Source organism: Delphinapterus leucas, chromosome 7 (assembly GCF_059928025.1).
Source record: "Delphinapterus leucas isolate spDelLeu-1000000601 "Yukka" chromosome 7, BTC_Dleu_Yukka2, whole genome shotgun sequence".
Lineage (NCBI taxonomy): Eukaryota > Metazoa > Chordata > Mammalia > Artiodactyla > Monodontidae > Delphinapterus > Delphinapterus leucas.
Window position 1 is genome coordinate 26,871,943 of NC_143135.1, and position 18,462 is coordinate 26,890,404.

Genomic DNA, 18,462 nt, shown 5'->3' on the forward strand with positions numbered 1-18,462 from the left:
AGGATTAATCTCCCAAATATATAAACAGCTCATGCAGCTCAATATTAAAAAAACAAACAACCCAATCCAAAAATGGGCAAGAGACCTACATAGACATTTCTCCAAAGAAGACATACAGATGGCCTAGAAGCACATGAAAAGCTGCTCAACATCACTAATTATTAGAGAAATGCAAATCAAAACTACAATGAGGTATCACCTCAAACCAGTTAGAATGGGCATCATCAGAAAATCTACAAACAACAAATGCTGGAGAGGGTGTGGAGAAAAGGGAACCCTCTTGCACTGTTGGTGGGAATGTAAATTGATACATCCACTATGGAGAACAGTATGGAGGTTCCTTAAAAAACTAAAAAGAGAATTACCATATGACACAGCAATCCCACTACTGGGCATATACCCAGAGAAAACCATAATTCAAAAAGACACATGCACCCCGATGTTCATTGCAGCACTGTTTACAATAGCCAGGCCATGGAAGCAACCTAAATGCCCATCGACAGACGAATGGATAAAGAAGATGTGGTACATATATACAATGGAATATTACTCAGCCATAAAAAGGAAGGAAATTGGTTCATTTGTTGAGACATGGATGGATCTAGAGACTGTCATACAGAGTGAAGTAAGGCAGAAAGAGAAAAGCAAGTATCGTATATTAACGCATGTATGTGGAACCTAGGAAAATGGTACAGATGAACCGGTTTGCAGGGCAGAAGCTGAGACATAGATGTAGAGAACAATCATATGGACACCAATGGGGGAAAGTCGTGGGGGGTGGGGATGGTGGTGTGATGAATTGGGAGATTGGGATTGACATGTATACACTGATGTGTATAAAATTGATGACTAATAAGAACCTGCTGTATAAAAAAATAAATCAAATTAAATTAAAAGAAATTTTTTAAAAATAAATAGTTTGCTTCTTAGGTTTATATAGTGAATACTCTTGTAATCTACTTGCCATACTAATAATACTGAGTGAGCTGAAACAATGTTTCTCATTGGTTTGGATGACTTTAGCTGCAAATAATAGAGAATACTGTTTCAAACAGATTTAAGCAGAAAAGAAGCAGGAAATCCAGAGGTAGGGCAGCTTCAAGCATCGTAGGACAGGAGTCCGGTTATGTTCTCTGTAATTTTCTGGATTTTGTGCTGTTTCATATGTTGGTAACAGGATGGCTGCTGCAGTCTGGTACAAATTTGTCTAGAGGTAGAAAAGGACCATCTCTTCCCTATGACTGAAGAAGCCTTTCCTAGAATTCCCTTCTAGTATTACATTGGCCAAAACTAGATTATGTCCATCCCCAAATCATTCACTGACAAGGGGCGTGGGATCACCATAATTGAGTTACACCAATCAAGATAAGTGTAGTCTTCCTTGAGCCAAAAGGAGAAAGCGTAAACCCTTAATTAAAATCAGGACAGCAAGGATGAGGAAGAGAGTGAATATTGGGTAGGCAACTGAGAGTATTGCTTCCAATGTGAAGAGGTTTTCTTAATTTATTTCCTAAGCAGAGTAGAGGTGTAACCGAAAGTTGCGCCTGGCTGCTTGCCGCTCAAAAGCCAATAAAGACGCAAGGTTGGTGGAAAGGAAAGTTTGCTTTATTTTGGATGCTGGCAAGCGAGGGTGGGGGGAGGGTGGACTACTGTCCAAAGGCTGACTCCCCACCCCCGCCCCTCCACTGACAACCAGTAGCCAAGAAATTTTATAGAAGGAGGGAGGGGGCTACATGCAGAAACAGCACAGTCAGCTCTGACAGTCATCTTGAAATTGGTCATGTGGCGGTCTAACCAGTGTCATCTTAATTGTTTTAAGTACAGTCTTCAGTTCCAGGGTCAGTTTGTTCCCACTTCCTTGAGGCTTATTCCCGGAATTGTGGCAGCTTATGTCATGGCTACAGTCTGGTCATCATGTAGCTAACTCCTTCCACCTGATGGGGGGTTTCAATATCTACAAGATAGCTCACAGAGTATGGCTCAGATTATTATCTGGAGCCCTTGAGAAGGAACTAAAGGTTCTTGGCTCTGTTTAATGACTAAACTATTATTATTTAGTCCTGTTGGACTGTTTTCTTTTGTTTCTGCATTTTCTCACTTTTCTGATTAAACTTATTTTTTGGCTAAAGTTTTTTTCACAGGCAAAAGGCAGGTAAAAGCCATGGTTGAATGGGGGTGGCAGGGAAGGACCATAGGGTCCTGCTCCATTTCACAGGGTCAGTGCTCTAGTACTAAAAAGAATTAGTTTTATTTGAAATATTTTTTCTGGAATTACACACACTTTAGTTATAGCATACTTTTATAACATCTGTCAGAAATTTTATTTGCTACTTATATCAAACTCTTAACAATATAAAATTTATGATGAAATGAATTTAAATTAGACATATATTAACTTTCACTCATTCATTAATTCGTGGTATTTTTATGACTATTAACTTCTGCCAAGCACCTGGATATAAGGATGTGAAAAATGAGCCATGGTCCTGTTCTCAAGGAGCTTTAAGTCTAGTGGTGGGAAAGGGCTTTTATAAAATGGTCAAATTATTGAATATGGAGTAGGTGACATAAAGAGGTCTTCTGAGAAGAGATAAACAGGATTTATTTGGGTACACAAGGAGGATACTGAAGATGGTAACCTTTTTAAGCAGAGAGCACAGCATATGAAATGATTCCATGGCAGAGTGAACAGGATGAATCCCATGAATTGATTGGTCAGTATATGAGGGAGAGAGTAGCCTCGTAGGAAAGGTTACAGATTTTTGCCTTTTTTCCTCCAAAGAGCAGTGAGAAGTCATATAGGGGCTTTTAGTTAGGAGTGGAATAGTGTTTTTGAATAGTTTACTTTGGCTCTCAGTGGAAAACAGATTGGGTGGGCCAGGTAGATGCAGGGAGACTATTAGCTAAGTATTGCCAGAGTCCTAGTGACAGATGATAATAGCCTGGACCTAGGGAGTGGAAATGGATAAAGTGGGTGGACTTCTAAGATTTTTAGAAGATAAAACCGACAGGCCCTGATAATAGCTTGGATATATAGGGTAAGGGGCAGTGAGATGTTAAGGGTATCAGGGATGATTTTGCAGTTTCTGGTTTGCATATCTAGATAAAGGAGGTATCTTTTCCTAAGGCAAAGAATGCTGGAAGAAGACGAGGCTTGAAGGGGAAGAGCTGGGATCCAGTCTCGGATATGTTGATTTTGAGGGATCTTAGATCTGTTTAAGTGGAGAAACTGAATAGGTATTATTCGGTCTGAGGCTCAGAGGATTCCAGGGATACACATACCAGTTTGGCAGTTGTCAGTGTGTAGATGAAAAATGAGACATTGGGGCATTGATTAGAATGCCTTAAGAGAGAATTTAGAGTGAGGCAGGAAGAGGGCTAGGACCATCTTCAAGAACTCTAGTGAATAAATAGAGGAGGATGAGCCTATGAAGACAAAAAAAAAAAAAAAAGAGAGAAAAATTAGTGGAGTATCATATTTCAGAATTCAGGAATAAAAGAGGTTTAAAGAAAGAGGAAGTGCGCAAACGCTATTCAAAGATCAAAATTAAAGAGCATTAAGATAATGTCCTTTGGATTTGTCAATGTGGTAGTCATTGGTAATCATTTTTTTTTTATATCTTTATTGGAGTATAATTGCTTTACAATGGTCTGTTAGTTTCTGCTTTATAACAAAGTGAATCTGTTATATATATACATATGTTCCCATATCTCTTCCCTCTTGCATCTCCCTCCCTCCCACCCTCCCTATCCCACCCCTCTAGGTGGTCACAAAGCACCGAGCTGATCTCCCTGTGCTATGCGGCTGCTTCCCACTAACTATCTATTTTACGTTTGGTAGTGTACATATGTCCATGCCTCTCTCTCACTTTGTCCCAGCTTACACTTCCCCCTCCCCATATCCTCAAGTCCGTTCTCTAGTAGGTCTGTGTCTTTATTCCTGTCTTACCCGTAGGTTCTTCTTGACACTTTTTTTCTTAAATTTCATATATGTGTGTTAGCATACGGTATTTGTCTTTCTCTTTCTGACTTACTTCATTCTGTATGACAGACTCTAGGTCCATCCACCTCATTACAAATAGCTCAATTTCGTTTCTTTTTATGGCTGAGTAATATTCCATTGTATATATGTGCCACATCTTCTTTATCCATTCATCCGATGATGGACACTTAGGCTGTTGCCATCTCCTGGCTATTGTAAATAGAGCTGCAATGAACATTTTGGTACATGACTATTTTTGAATTATGGTTTTCTCAGGGTATATGCCCAGTAGTGGGATTGCTGGGTCACATGGTAGTTCTATTTGTAGTTTTTTAAGGAACCGCCATCCTGTTCTCCATAGTGGCTGTACCAATTCACATTCCCACCAGCAGTGCAAAAGTGTTCCCTTTTCTCCACACTCTCTCCAGCATTTATTGTTTCTAGATTTTTTGATGATGGCCATTCTGACTGGTGTGAGATGATACCTCATTGTAGTTTTGATTTGCATTTCTCTAATGATTAATGATGTTGAGCATTCTTTCATGTGTTTGTTGGCAGTCTGTATATCTCCTTTGGAGAAATGTCTATTTAGGTCTTCTGCCCACTTTTGGATTTGGTTGTTTGTTTTTTTGTTATTGAGCTGCATGAGCTGCTTGTAAATTTTGGAGATGAATCCTTTGTCAGTTGCTTCATTTGCAAATATTTTCTCCCATTCTGAGGCTTGTCTTCTGGTCTTGTTTATGGTTTCCTTTGCTGTGCAAAAGCTTTGCAGTTTCATTAGGTCCCATTTGTTTATTTTTGTTTTTATTTCCATTTCTCTAGGAGGTGGGTCAAAAAGGATCTTGCTGTGATTTATGTCATGGAGTGTTCTGCCTATGTTTTCCTCTAAGAGTTTGATGGTGTCTGGCCTTACATTTAGGTCTTTAATCCATTTTGAGCTTATTTTTGTGTATGGTGTTAGGGAGTGATCTAATCTCATACTTTTACATGTAACTGTCCAGTTTTCCCAGCACCACTTATTGAAGAGGCTGTCCTTTCTCCACTGGACATTCCTGCCTCCTTTATCAAAGATAAAGTGACCATATGCACGTGGGTTTATCTCTGGGCTTTCTATCCTGTTCCATTGATCTATATTTCTGTTTCTGTGACAGTACCATACTGTCTTGATTACTGGAGCTTTGTAGTATAGTCTGAAGTCAGGGAGCCTGATTCCTCCAGCTCTGTTTTTCGTTCTCAAGATTGCTTTGGCTATTCGGGGTCTTTTGTGTTTCCATACAAATTGTGAAATTTTTTGTTCTAGTTCTGTGAAAAATGCCAGTGATAGTTTGATAAGGATTGCATTGAATCTGTAGGTTGCTTTGGGTAGTAGAGTCATTTTCACAATGTTAATTCTTCCAATCCAAGAACATGGTATATCTCTCCATCTATTTGTATCATCTTTAATTTCTTTCATCAGTGTCTTATAATTTTCTGCATACAGGTCTTTTGTCTCCTTAGGTAGGTTTATTCCTAGATATTTTATTCTTTTTGTTGCAGTGATAAATGGGAGTGTTTTCTTGATTTCATTTTCAGATTTTTCATCATTAGTGTATAGGAATGCCAGAGATTTCTGTGCATTAATTTTGTATCCTGCTACTTTACCAAATTCATTGATTAGCTCTAGTAGTTTTCTGATAGCATCTTTAGGATACTCTATGTATAGTATCATGTCATCTGCAAACAGTGACAGATTTACTTCTTCTTTTCTGATTTGGATTCCTTTTATTTCCTATTCTTCTCAGATTGCTGTGGCTAAAACTTCCAAAACAATGTTGAATAACAGTGGTGAGAGTGGGCAGCCTTGTTTTGTTCCTGATCTTAGTGAAAATGCTTTCAGTTTTTCACTATTGAGGACAATGTTGGCTGTGGGCTTGTCATACATGGCCTTTATTGTCTTGGCGAAAGTTCCCTCTATGCCCACTTTCTGGAGGCTTTTTATCATTAATGGGTGTTGAATTTTGTCAAAAGCTTTCTCTGCATCTATTGAGATGACCATATGGTTTTTCTCCTTCAATTTGTTAATATGGTGTATCACATTGTTTGATATTTGTATATTGAAGAATCCTTGCATTCCTGGAATAAACCCCACTTGATCATGTTGTATGATCCTTTTAATGTGCTGTTGGATTCTGTTTGCTAGTATTTTGTTGAGGATTTTTGCATCTGTGTTCATCAGTGATATTGGCCTGTAGTTTTCTTTCTTTGTGACCTCCTTGTCTGGTTTTGGTATCAGGGTGATGGTGGCCTCGTAGAATGAGTTTGGGAGTGTTCCTCCCTCTGCTGTATTTTGGAAGAGTTTGAGAAGGATAGGTGTTAGCTCTTCTCTAAATGTTTGATTGAATTCGCCTGTGAAGCCGTTTGGTCCTGGGCTTTTGTTTGTTGGAAGATTTATAATCACAGTTTCAATTTCAGTGCTTGTGATTGGTCTGTTCATATTTTCTATTTCTTCCTGATTCAGTCTTGGCAGGTTGTGCATTTCTAAGAATTTGTCCATTTCTTCCAGGTTGTCCATTTTATTGGCATATAGTTGCTTGTAGTAATTTCTCATGATCTTTTGTATTTCTGCCGTGTCAGTTGTTACTTCTCCTTTTTCATTTCTAATTCTATTCATTTGAGTCTTCTCCCGTTTTTTCTTGATGAGTCTGGCTAATGGTTTATCAATTTTGCTTATCTTCTCAAAGAGCCAGCTTTTAGTTTTATTGATCTTTGCTATCGTTTCCTTCCTTTCTTTTTCATTTATTTCTGATCTGATCTTTATGATTTCTCTCCTTCTGGTAACTTTGGGTTTTTTTTGTTCTTCTTTCTCTAATTGCTTTAGGTGCAAGGTTAGGTTGTTTATTCGAGATGTTTCCTGTTTCTTGAGGTAGGATTGTATTGCTATAAACTTCCCTCTTAGAACTGCTTTTGCTGCATCCCATAGATTTTGGGTCGTCGTGTCTCCATTGTCATTTGTTTCTAGGTATTTTTTGATTTCCTCTTTGATTTCTTCAGTGATCACTTCGTTATTAAGTAGTGTATTGTCTAGCCTCCATGTGTTTGTATTTTTTACAGATCTTTTCCTGTAATTGGTATCTAGTCTCATAGCGTTGTGGTCGGAAAGGTACTTGATACAATTTCAATTTTCTTAAATTTACCAAGGCTTGATTTGTGACCCAAGATATGATCTATCCTGGAGAATGTTCCATGAGCACTTGAGAAGAATGTGTATTCTGTTGTTTTTGGATGGAGTGTCCTATAAATATCAATTAAGTCCATCTTGTTAAGTGTATCATTTAAAGCTTGTGTTTCCTTATTTATTTTCATTTTGTATGATCTGTCCATTGGTGAAAGTGGGGTGTTAAAGTCCCCTACTATGAATGTGTTAGTGTTGATTTCCCCTTTTATGGCTGTTAGCATATGCCTTATGTATTGAGGTGCTCTTATGTTAGGTGCATAAATATTTACAATTGTTATATCTTCTTCTTGGATCTATCTCTTGATCATTATGTAGTGTCCTTCTTTGTCTCTTCTAATAGTCTTTATTTTAAAGTCATTTTGCCTGATATGAGAATTGCTACTCCAGCTTTCTTTTGATTTCCATTTGCATGGAATATCTTTTTCCATCCCTTCACTTTCAGTCTGTGTGTGTCCCTAGTTGTGAAGTGGGTCTCTTGTAGACGGCATATATATGGGTCTTGTTTTTTTATCCATTCAGCCAGTCTGTGTCTTTTGGTGGGAGCAATTAGTCCATTTACATTTAAGGTAATTATTGATATGTATCTTCCTATTCCCATTTTAATTGTTTTGGGTTTGTTATTATAGGTCTTTTCCTTCTCTTGTGTTTCTTGCCTAGAGAAGATCCTTTAGCATTTGTTGTAAAGCTGGTTTGGTGGTGCTGAACTCGCTCAGCTTTTTCTTGTCTGTAAAGTTTTTAATTTCTCCATCAAGTCTGAATGAGATCCTTGCTGGGTAGAGTAATCTTGGTGGTAGGTTTTTCTCCTTCATCACTTTAAATATGTCCTGCCACTCCCTTCTGGCTTGCAGAGTTTCTGCTGAAAGATCAGCTGTTAACCTTATGGGGATTCCCTTGTGTGTTATTTGTTGTTTTTCCCTTGCTGCTTTTAATATGTTTTCTTTGTATTTAATTTTTGACAGTTTAATTACTATGTGTCTTGGCATGTTCCTCCTTGGATTTATCCTGTATGGGACTCTCTGTGCTTCCTGGACTTGATTAACTATTTCCTTTCCCATATTAGTGAAGTTTTCAACTATAATCTCTTCAAATATTTTCTCAGTCCCTTTCTTTTTCTCTTCTTCTTCTGGAACCCCTATAATTCGAATGTTGGTGCGTTTAATGTTGTCCCAGAGGTCTCTGAGATTATCCTCAGTTCTTTTCATTCTTTTTTCCTTATTCTGCTCTGCAGTAGTTATTTCCACTATTTTATCTTCCAGGTTACTTATCCATTCTTCTGCCTCAGGTATTCTGCTATTGATCCCTTCTAGAGTATTTTTAATTTCATTTATTGTGTTGTTCATCGTTGCTTGTTTCATCTTTAGTTCTTCTAGGTCCTTGTTAAATGTTTCTTGCATTTTCTCTATTCTATTTCCAAGATTTTGGATCATCTTTACTTTCATTATTCTGAATTCTTTTTCAGGTAGACTGCCTATTTCCTCTTCATTTGTTAGGTCTGGTAGGTTTTTATTTTGCTCCTTCATCTGCTGTGTGTTTTTCTGTCTTCTCATTTTGCTTATCTTACTGTGTTTGGGGTCTCCTTTTTGCAGGCCGCAGGTTCGTAGTTCCCGTTGTTTTTGTTGTCTGTCCCCAGTGGCTGAAGTTGGTTCAGTGGGTTGTGTAAGCTTCCTGGTGGAGGGGACTAGTGCCTGTGTTCTGGTGGTTGAGGCTGGATCTTATCTTGTCTTTCTGGTGGGCAGGTCCACGTCTGGTGGTGTGTTTTGGGGTATCTGTGGACTTATGATTTTAGGCAGCCTCTCTGCTAATGGGTGGGGTTGTGTTCCTGTCTTGCTCTTTGTTTGGCATAGGGTGTCCAGCACTGTAGCTTGCTGGTCGTTGAGTTAAGCTGGTGTTGGTGTTGCGATGGAGATCTCTGGGAGATTTTTGCCGTTTGATATTACGTGGAGCTGGGAGGTCTCTTGTGGACCATTGTCCTGAAGTTGGCTCTCCCACCTCAGAGGCACAGCAGTGACTCCTGGCTGCAGCACCAAGAGCCTTTCATCCACACGGCTCAGAATAAAAGGGAGAAAAAGTAGGAAGAAAGAAAGAGGATAAAAGAAAATAAAATAAAGTAAGGTAAAATAAAATAAATCTATTACAATAAAATAATTATTAAGAAAAAAATGTTTTTAAAAAGTAAAAAAACCCCAAAAATCAAAAAAAAAACGGATGGATAGAACCCTAGGACAAATGGTGAAAGCAAAGCTATACAGACAAAATCTCACACAGAAGCATACACATACACACTCACAAAAAGAGGAAAAGGGGAAAAAATAATAAATCTTGCTCTCAAAGTTCACCTCCTCAATTTGGGATGAGTCTTTGTCTATTCAGGTATTCCACAGATGCAGGGTACATCAAGTTGATTGTGGAGATTTAATCCGCTGCTCCTGAGGCTGCTGGGAGAGATTTCCCTTTTCTTTGTTCGCACAGCTCCCGGGGTTCAGCTTTGGATTTGGCCCCGCCTCTGCGTGTAGGTCGTGGGCTCTGGCTCACTCAGGCCGGCGGGAGGGAGGGGCATGGAGCGCGCGGGCTGTTCCTGGATCCCGGGACCCTGGCAGTGGCGGGCTGCACAGGCTCCCCGGAAGGGAGGTGTGGAGAGTGACCTGTGCTCGCACACAGGCTTCTTGGCGGCGGCAGCAGCAGCCTTAGCGTCTCATGCCCGTCTCTGGGGTCCGCGCTTTTAGCCGCGGCTCGCGCCCGTCTCTGGGGCTCCTTAAAGCAGCCCTCTTAATCCCCTTTCCTCGCGCACCAGGAAACAAAGAGGGAGGAAAAAGTCTCTTGGCTCTTCGGCAGTTCCAGACTTTTCCCCGGACTCCCTCCCGGCTAGCCGTGGCGCACTAGCCCCTTCAGGCTGTATTCATGCCGCCTGTCCTCTCCCTGCGCTGAGACCGAAGCCCGACCCTCAGCTCCCAGCCCCGCCCGCCCCGGCGGGTGAGCAGACAAGACTCTCGGACTGGTGAGTGCTGGTCAGCACTGATCCTCTGTACGGGAATCTCTCTGCTTTGCCCTCTGCACCCCTGTGGCTGTGCTCTCCTGCGGCTCCGAAGCTTTCCGCCTCCGCCACCCGCAGTCTCCGCCCGGGAAGGGGCTTCTAGTGTGTGGAAACGTTTCGTCCTTCACGGCTCCCTCCCACTGGTGCAGGTCCCGTCCCTATTCTTTTGTCTCTGTTTATTCTTTTTTCTTTTGCCCTACGCAGGTACGTGAAGAGTTTCTTGCGTTTTGGGAGGTCTGAGTTCTTCCACCAGCATTCAGTAGGTGTTCTGTAGGAGCTGTTCCACGTGTAGATGTATTTCTGATGTGTCTGTGGGGAGGAAGGTGGTCTCCGCGTCTTACTCTTCCGCCATCTTCCCCCTCTCCTCCAGTCTTTTTTGTTGTTGTTGGATTCATTTTTTCCATTGGTAATCTTTGTGAGAATTATTTCAGCCAAATGATACCGAAAGCCAGACTGGAGTGGCCTGAGAATGAGTGGGAAGAAGGGAAATGGAAATAGAGAAATGATAAAGATATTTAGCTGTGCATCAGAATAGTTAGAGGGAGTTGTGAGTATGGGAGGATTTAATTTTTAAGATAGGAAAGACTTGATCATGTGTGTCAGTGGGAAAAATCTAGTTGGGAAGGAGTAGTTAAATATACAAGAAATGATGGGTAAATATCATGGCTTAAAACCTGACAGCAAACATAACTGAAAGCATAGGTGTAGTATTGGCCTTAGATAGGAGCAGGGACTCCTGTAATACAGCTAGAGGGTAAAGGAGAGGATGGGTGTAGAAGTAGGTAGGCTTGTAGCTTTGGTAGCAGGAAGATGAAGCTTCAGTTTTCTCTCTCATGTGGGAGGTCATTCCATCTGCTGACAACAAGAAGGGAAGTAGGGGGCTTCCCTGGTGGTGCAGTGGTTGAGAGTCCGCCTGCCAATGCAGGGGACATGGGTTCGTGCCCTGGTGCAGGAAGATCCCACATGCCGCGGAGCGGCTAGGCCCGTGAGCCATGGCCAATGAACCTGCGTGTCCAGAGCCTGTGCTCCGCAACGGGAGAGGCCACAACAGTGAGAGGCCCGCGTACCGTAAAAAAAAAAAAAGGGAAGTAGGGGAGGGGAGGCTGGGTGGAGAAAAACACAGCAGAGATAGTTTGAAATATTTATTGTGGCAAGGAAAGGAGAGATTTGACCAAAGATATGAAATAGAAGTGACTGGGCAGTATTGAGGGACCACGGAGTTTGGTGACTGTGAGTAATAGTGATAAGGATGTGTTCATTTATGTGACTTTCTCCAGGAGCACCAGGCTTCTTGGTGTGCACACAGAGAATAAACAGTAAGGGTCACCCAGGGTTAGGACTTGTGGCAAAGGTTATCCATGAATGAGGAAGAATGAGTAGACTGAGGAGAGATGGTGCACTTGAAGGTCAGGATGCTCAGGGGGCCAGGGCTTGTTAGTTTTGTTTGTTCGATAAGAGGGTTGGGGACAAATTATCTTGAACTAACATTGTAAGTAACACCACTTCCCAAATTTGAGATTGTGTGATATGAGAGACTAAATTCCCAGCGCTTGAGAGGGCTCTGAGCAAATGAGTGAACTCAGGGGAAAGCTCGTTTTCTTTTAGAAGAGGTTAAGGGTCTAGTCGATTTTGTTGATTGGTGTGTGTGTGTGGGGGGAGTGCACAATGCAAAGGTTTTAGAAATGGATGAAGAAGTTGAGGATAATATATAAAGAACAAGAAAATATAGAACCTAAGTGAATGATGATGCGGTAGACCGAGAGTAGGAATACTTTTTCTGTAAAGGGGCAGACAGTAAATATTCTTCATCTTACAGACCATAAAGTCTCTGTTGCAACCAGTCAACTCTTGCATAGCATAAAAGCAGCCATAGAAAATGTATAAATGAACAGTGTGACTGTTTTCCAAGAAAACTTTATTTATGGACATTGAAATATGAATTTCATATACTGTAAAAGTGTGACAAAATATTATTCTTCTTTTGATCATTTTTTAACAATTAAAAACATACAAACCATTCTTAGCCCACAAGCCATACAGAAACTGGCTGTGGCCAGAACTTGGCCCATGGTGTGTGTAGTTTGCTGACCCCTGCTTTAGAGGATCCTTTGAAGAGATTGTGTAGGGAGGTCTAAATCTGGGCTTACATTTCTGGGCTTGACTAATAAAAATATGTTAAAAGATATCAAGGTTCTCTGTGTTTGAGGAAGATGATGTTGTTTCATTTGGTGGCTTGTAGACTCAGCTCACTCGGCCTGGGGTTATGTTGCACTAAGCATGCTCTCTCACCTGGACGTTTGGGTAGTGCCAAACCAAACTCAGAGGCTGTAGACTGTGGAACCACGCCACCTCTATGGTGGCCATTCCGGAAGCTGCAAACTGCACCAGATGTGTGTGGGCGTGGAGGTGACTCCCAAAACTATAAACAAATGAACTCAGCTAAAAAGAGTTTGCGGAAAATCTCTTCCCAGGTGCTCGTCAAGAGGAGTCTGGTTGTATAGCATGATGGTTTTTAGATTTCAGTGTCAGAAGAGTTCTCTACAACCTAAGCTATAAGAAATTAACAAAAACAACAACAAAAGAAATATTTTAACAAGCTTAACGGGTACAGATTAGTGGAAATGGTATTTTAATTAACCTTAATATTATAGCAAGTTGGCACTGTTGAATATTTTTCAATTGTGAATTTTAAGAATGACCTTACAAGTAGAGGCTTCATTTCAGGGCTTTTGACAGAAATTTATATTGATACTAATTCATAGCACTGATAATTTACTGTGAGAAAACGATTACTGAAGGTTGGCATTGCTTAAACACTGCAAGGATCTTTCATCCTGAAAGGAGAGAATGACAGTGTTGTTGATGCATTATTAATTTCTAATACATCTGATTTTCTAATGCCAGTTTTTAAACTAATTTAACTCTTAAAACTTGGCTTGCACAAACATTTTTACTGATGTTTTAGCAATGAAAAGCAGAACATTTGAGTTGAAAAGCCGTGTGATTTTACTTGGCTAATTCTTTTAAGACTCAAAGGTGGCAATGTTTGAGATACTTTTAAAAATCATAGAAATTTTAGTTGAAGTAAACGGGACTATCTTTAAATAGCTCATATTTTATTTAGTTTAACTGGTAAATTACAACTTTGGAGGATGTTTAGGTATGTGAAGCTTCACTAGTAACTAGGGGATATAATTTGTACTAAAGGGATTCGTTGTGCTTTTAAATAATAGATTTGTAATCTTAAGAAACTGAGAGCTAAACGTACAAAATGGAAAGATGAAGAAAGTGGTGATCCTGAGGAGGGGGTTGCATCTCTTTAGGGTCTATGGGACCAACTGTAGATTCTTAGTAGTATTCAGAGGTGACTGGCTAAGGAAGAATGCATACTGAGTTAACTCCTTTGAGTGTTTTTGTCATTGGTGATGGTAAAAGATAATCTTTGGGCACAGAGTCACATGGAAGAAAGTGATGAATAGAAGAATTTTTCTAGTCAGAGACTGTATTAATTACTAAAAATGTGTAGGTCCCCTGCCAGTGTCAGTCTGTATGTTCCACTATCCTTTCTGTCTCAAGTAACAGACCAAACTGCAGTTTCTTCTCCTGATACGTCCTCTCTTATATTTCGAATATTGTTTTCTGAGCATCTTTAATAAAAGTTTGAGTCCATTAGATGGGAGACCTAGGTTAACTTGTGTGTAGTAGTCATTAAAGAAATTAACCCAAGAGGTTAGGAGGGAAGGCAGGAAGAATAAGGTTTAGAGAGTTGCCAGAGTTATTACCTTATTTGTTTGGGTAGCAAGGACCAGTCCCAGCCATGGGCAAGTTGGCTAGAGAGAGGTAGGAACAGTGATATCAGAGGGCCATTCTAAGTTAGGGAGCACTGTGTCTGACTTATGAGGACACGTGACATTGGTCCTCCTGTACTGACACACTTCAAGTAGGCAGATTGGAGGTCAGTGGATTTGCTCCACGACAGTGCTTACAGTCACTTATGAAGTACATTGCAAGTACCTTGTTTTTTAACTAGGTAAAGCTAGTTAAGGCTACTGTGAATATTTCCCTCCTAAATTAGACGGTTCAAGATTATTCCTATAACTTTGTCTTTTTTTTTTTTTTTTTTTTTTTTTTGGCAATACGCGGGCCTCTCGCTGTTGTGGCCTCTCCCGTTGTGGAGCACAGGCTCCGGACGCACAGGCTCAGTGGCCATGGCTCACGGGCCCAGCCGCTCCGCGGCATGTGGGATCTTCCGGGACCGGGGCACGAACCCGTGTCCCTTGCATCGGCAGGCGGACTCCCAACCACTGCACCAGCAGGGAAGCTCCTATAACTTTATCTTTAATCACGAATAGTCTTCTTGGTTTTGAGAAAAACAGCAGCAATACATACTTTCTGAAAATTGCCCAAAGCTCTGGATTGCAGCTAGAGTACAAGAAACACACACAATCCTGTAAATGCCCTTGGGAATATGTGGCATGTGGGAAAATTATTGGTCATGTTCAAGGGTGGAATAAAGGCTGAGAACCTCTGGTATAATCCAGTAAAGGTCAATTTGTCAGATTAAATTAATCAGTTAAATATTTGCCTTTTAAATGCAACACATCACTTGATATAGCAATTAGGATGATAAACCAACTGAGTCACAACGTTTGAAAGTTGTTCTCCAGACTGAAAGGAAAGTACAATTTTGCCTCTACATATACATGAAGCTGTTTAAATATGTCTGTTGTCACAAAGAAAATGGGTTGATTGGGCTAGAGCTAGGATTACAGGCTCCAGTTTTAAAATAGGGATAAAAGTGAGCAGAAATGGAGGCAGGGTGATATCAGTAATCAGAAAATTTTTTAAACTATATAATCATATAATGAACATTGTCCTTCAGCAGTTCTTGGTTATGTAAAAGCAATATATTACAGCTATGAACAGTAAGAATGGAAGACAAAGTACGTTCAGTTTGGATTTGGAATATATTATGGACTTTTAAATGAACGTGGCAAGTTTCATGTTTTGGGAGTCACTTCCAAAAGCCTGATAACAGCCTGCCCTCAGGTTCCTGATACTTCCCAACTCCCCTCTGTTACTTTAATTTTTCTCATCTTGTGAGTAGAACTTTCTTTCCAACTGATGCATGTTTAAGTCTTCCCTGATGTTAGAAAGATGACTGTTACACGTTCATAAGGGCTATATCAAGAACAGGTTGAGAATGAAATAGTGCCATTTGCAGAGATGGACCTAGAGACTGTCATACAGAATGAAGTCAGAGAAAAACAAATATATAGTATCTCTTATATGTGGAATCTAGAAAAATGGTAGAGATGAACTTATTTGCAAAGCAGAAATAGAGTCACAGATGTAGAGAACAAACTTATGGTTACCAAGCGGGGAAGGGAGGAGTGGGATGAATTGGGAGATTGGGACTGACAAATATATACTACTGTGTATAAAATAGGTAATTAATGAGAACCTACTGTATAGCACAGGGAACTCTGCTTAGTGCTCTGTGGTGACCTAAATGGGAAGAAAATCCAAAAAGGAGTGAATATGCATGTGTGTATGAATGATTCACTTTGCTGTATAGCAAGAAACCAATACAACATTGTAAAGCAACTATACTCCAATCAAATTAATTTAAAAAAAGAACAGGTTGAGAAATTAAAATATTAAGAGAAGGCCTTTAGCATATTAGAAACCATTAAAAGTGAAACTCTTCAAACTCAGGCTCATGCAAAACCTTGAAATGTGGTTTATTAATTCCATTTTTTAGCACCCAAAGAACATAAGTTATCAAGGTGAACTGTGATCAGACTGTGATATTTATAGTTTATTTTCAGATACTTGGAAAGACTTGAAAAGGTAAAGAAAGTACCTTAAAACCTAATCTAAAACATAATATCCTCCCCATTGTAAAATAAATGAAAAATATAGAAAATAGCAGGAATAATATAAAAATCTCCCAGAGTTGTACCATTTATTAAATAATGTATAACTACTTTTTAATATTCCTTATATCTCCTTTCTCTTTTTATGAATATTTTTGTGTGTGCTCGAAGTACAATTGCAATCTAACCATTTTAACTGCCTTTTTCCGTTTCATATATTAGAAACATTTGATAAATCATCAAATTTTATTTTATAATATAATTTTAAATACCCATATAGTAGAGAAAGGACTTTAAATGTGTATTCAATTTCATTAGAGCTAACTGTGATAAATTATTTATAAGGTATTTTTTTTTCTGTGTAGGTTTTAGATATTTGCACAATGAAAATGAACCTAAATTCACCAGCCAGATATCTTTATGATTTATATGGCAGGAAAATTAAAGATATTTCAAAAGGTAAGTGGCAAAGATTTTGTAAACTATGTGATACTATTTCAAAAGGCATTTACATAATTTTGTTTTTACTTTATACATTTAAAAGGAAAAGATATAAAAACCAGTTTAATTATAACATGTCATTCTTATATGAAGGGAAATCATGAAAGAGTATTAAGGTTTAGGGAATCTTTTATTTCATCATGTTTTAGTCCATTTGGGCTACTATAACAAAAATACCATAGATCAAGTGGCTTAAACATTAAGCATTTATTTCTCACAGTTATGGAGGCTGAAAAGTACAAGATCAAGGCACTGGTAGATTCTTTGTCTGTTGGGGGCCCTTTTCTGATTGATAGATGGCTGTCTTCTCACTGTGTCCTTAGATAGTGGAAGGAACAAGGGCACTCTCTGAGGTCTTTTATATAAGGACACTAATTCCATTCATGAGGGCTCCACCCTCTTGACCTAATCCCTTCCAAATACTATCCCTTTAGGGATTAGATTTCAACATATGAATTTTTGGGTGTCACAAACAGTCACCTAAGCACAGCACAAGCTTAGATTTTTAAAAAAATGATGGGTATTTTAACCTTAGCAAGCCATAACTTAATAAACAAAAGTAATTGATATATTTTCATATTTACAATTTCCATGGTATACAGCTTTCAAAAGAGAAAGACAAGAAATTGTGCTACTTTGTGCTCAGAGTTTTTTTAATGTTTTGGTTAACTTCTAGAGGTTTTTCAAAAGTCATGAAATGTGCTTTAAAACAATTTTATTGTATGTCTTTGTCAAAATAAGAGACCTCCCTCTATATTTCTAAAGGCACTGATTTGCCAGTCTTTGAAAGCAAAAATACATGATTTCACATCATTAAATTACTGTCAGTAGTAATTACTACTATTACTTTACTTTTTACTATTTAAAAATTTTACTTTTTATTTCTTTAGTAGTAATTAATATTACTTTAATAGTGCCACAATTAACACTATTAAATGTGCTACTGTATGGTCCTATCACTTCATTTAAACCTTAACTTCATATACCTGAAGAGGGCCAAAATCTTAAGTAGCATACTTAACTGCAAGGCTAGATACAGACAACTGTAAGTGATTTGGGGATATAGCTCTACTGGATACTCCCATTTGTTTCCAATATTCTTGCTTGTATTGTATAAAAGCAAACTTTCCTGGCTTTATCATCCTTAATTAATCCTATTGAGTGACCACTGATATTTTGATACTTACTGTTTATAACTCTTAAAATTTTTTTTACTAAGTATCATATATGTGTGTGCGTATTTAGGAGCCAAATCTATTTTTCTTTATTTTTAATGTTTGTATTAGATATGAGCATTATTTTTCATTTTATTAGGAGTTTTCATCTGAAGATTTTAAAGCACTTGTAGACACTTATGCATTATCTAGAAGCATTAGTTATTTACCTCTAAGACATAAGTAACAGAGAATCCTTCCTCATGGTCTTTTATGGGGGAGTGGGGAGAGTAACATTATTAAGTTGATTTCTTACTTCTTACATTTTTGTCCCCTCCCCCATCACATAGCCTTAAATTTTCTGTATGATAAACAATATTATATAATCGCTCTTAAACTTGCATTAATAAAATAAATAAATAATGCATTTTCTTAAGACCCTGTCTAGCTTTGAATGATTTCCATCTCACCTGGAATTAAAAAATTATATTTGACTAAATTGCTAGAGTTGAAACTCTAAGGAACCCTGGTTAAGATGAAAGATTAAATTTAGAAAGTTGATTTTTTTTTCCCTTCCCAAATGTGGTATAATAGAATTACTTATCAAAACAGAAAAGTTCTGACTCTGAGGTGTGAGACTTCATGGATGCCAGAGGCATTCAGATTCATGCCTCATGCTTCACGTTTCCCAGAAGTGTGCT

At 38.8% G+C, this 18,462-nt stretch overlaps 1 protein-coding gene across 1 annotated transcript in view; it reads left to right on the forward strand.

The window, feature by feature from the left end:
- Positions 1-17,529, forward strand: part of LOC149748708 (doublecortin domain-containing protein 1-like) — a 66,344-nt gene extending 48,815 nt beyond the window's left edge. Inside the window, exon 6 of the mRNA XM_089915015.1 lies at positions 16,472-17,529. Within this exon, the coding sequence (XP_089771141.1) occupies positions 16,472-16,711 (240 nt within the window). The 3' untranslated portion in view covers positions 16,712-17,529. The remainder of the gene's footprint in view (positions 1-16,471) is intronic.
- Positions 17,530-18,462: the final 933 nt, after the last annotated feature.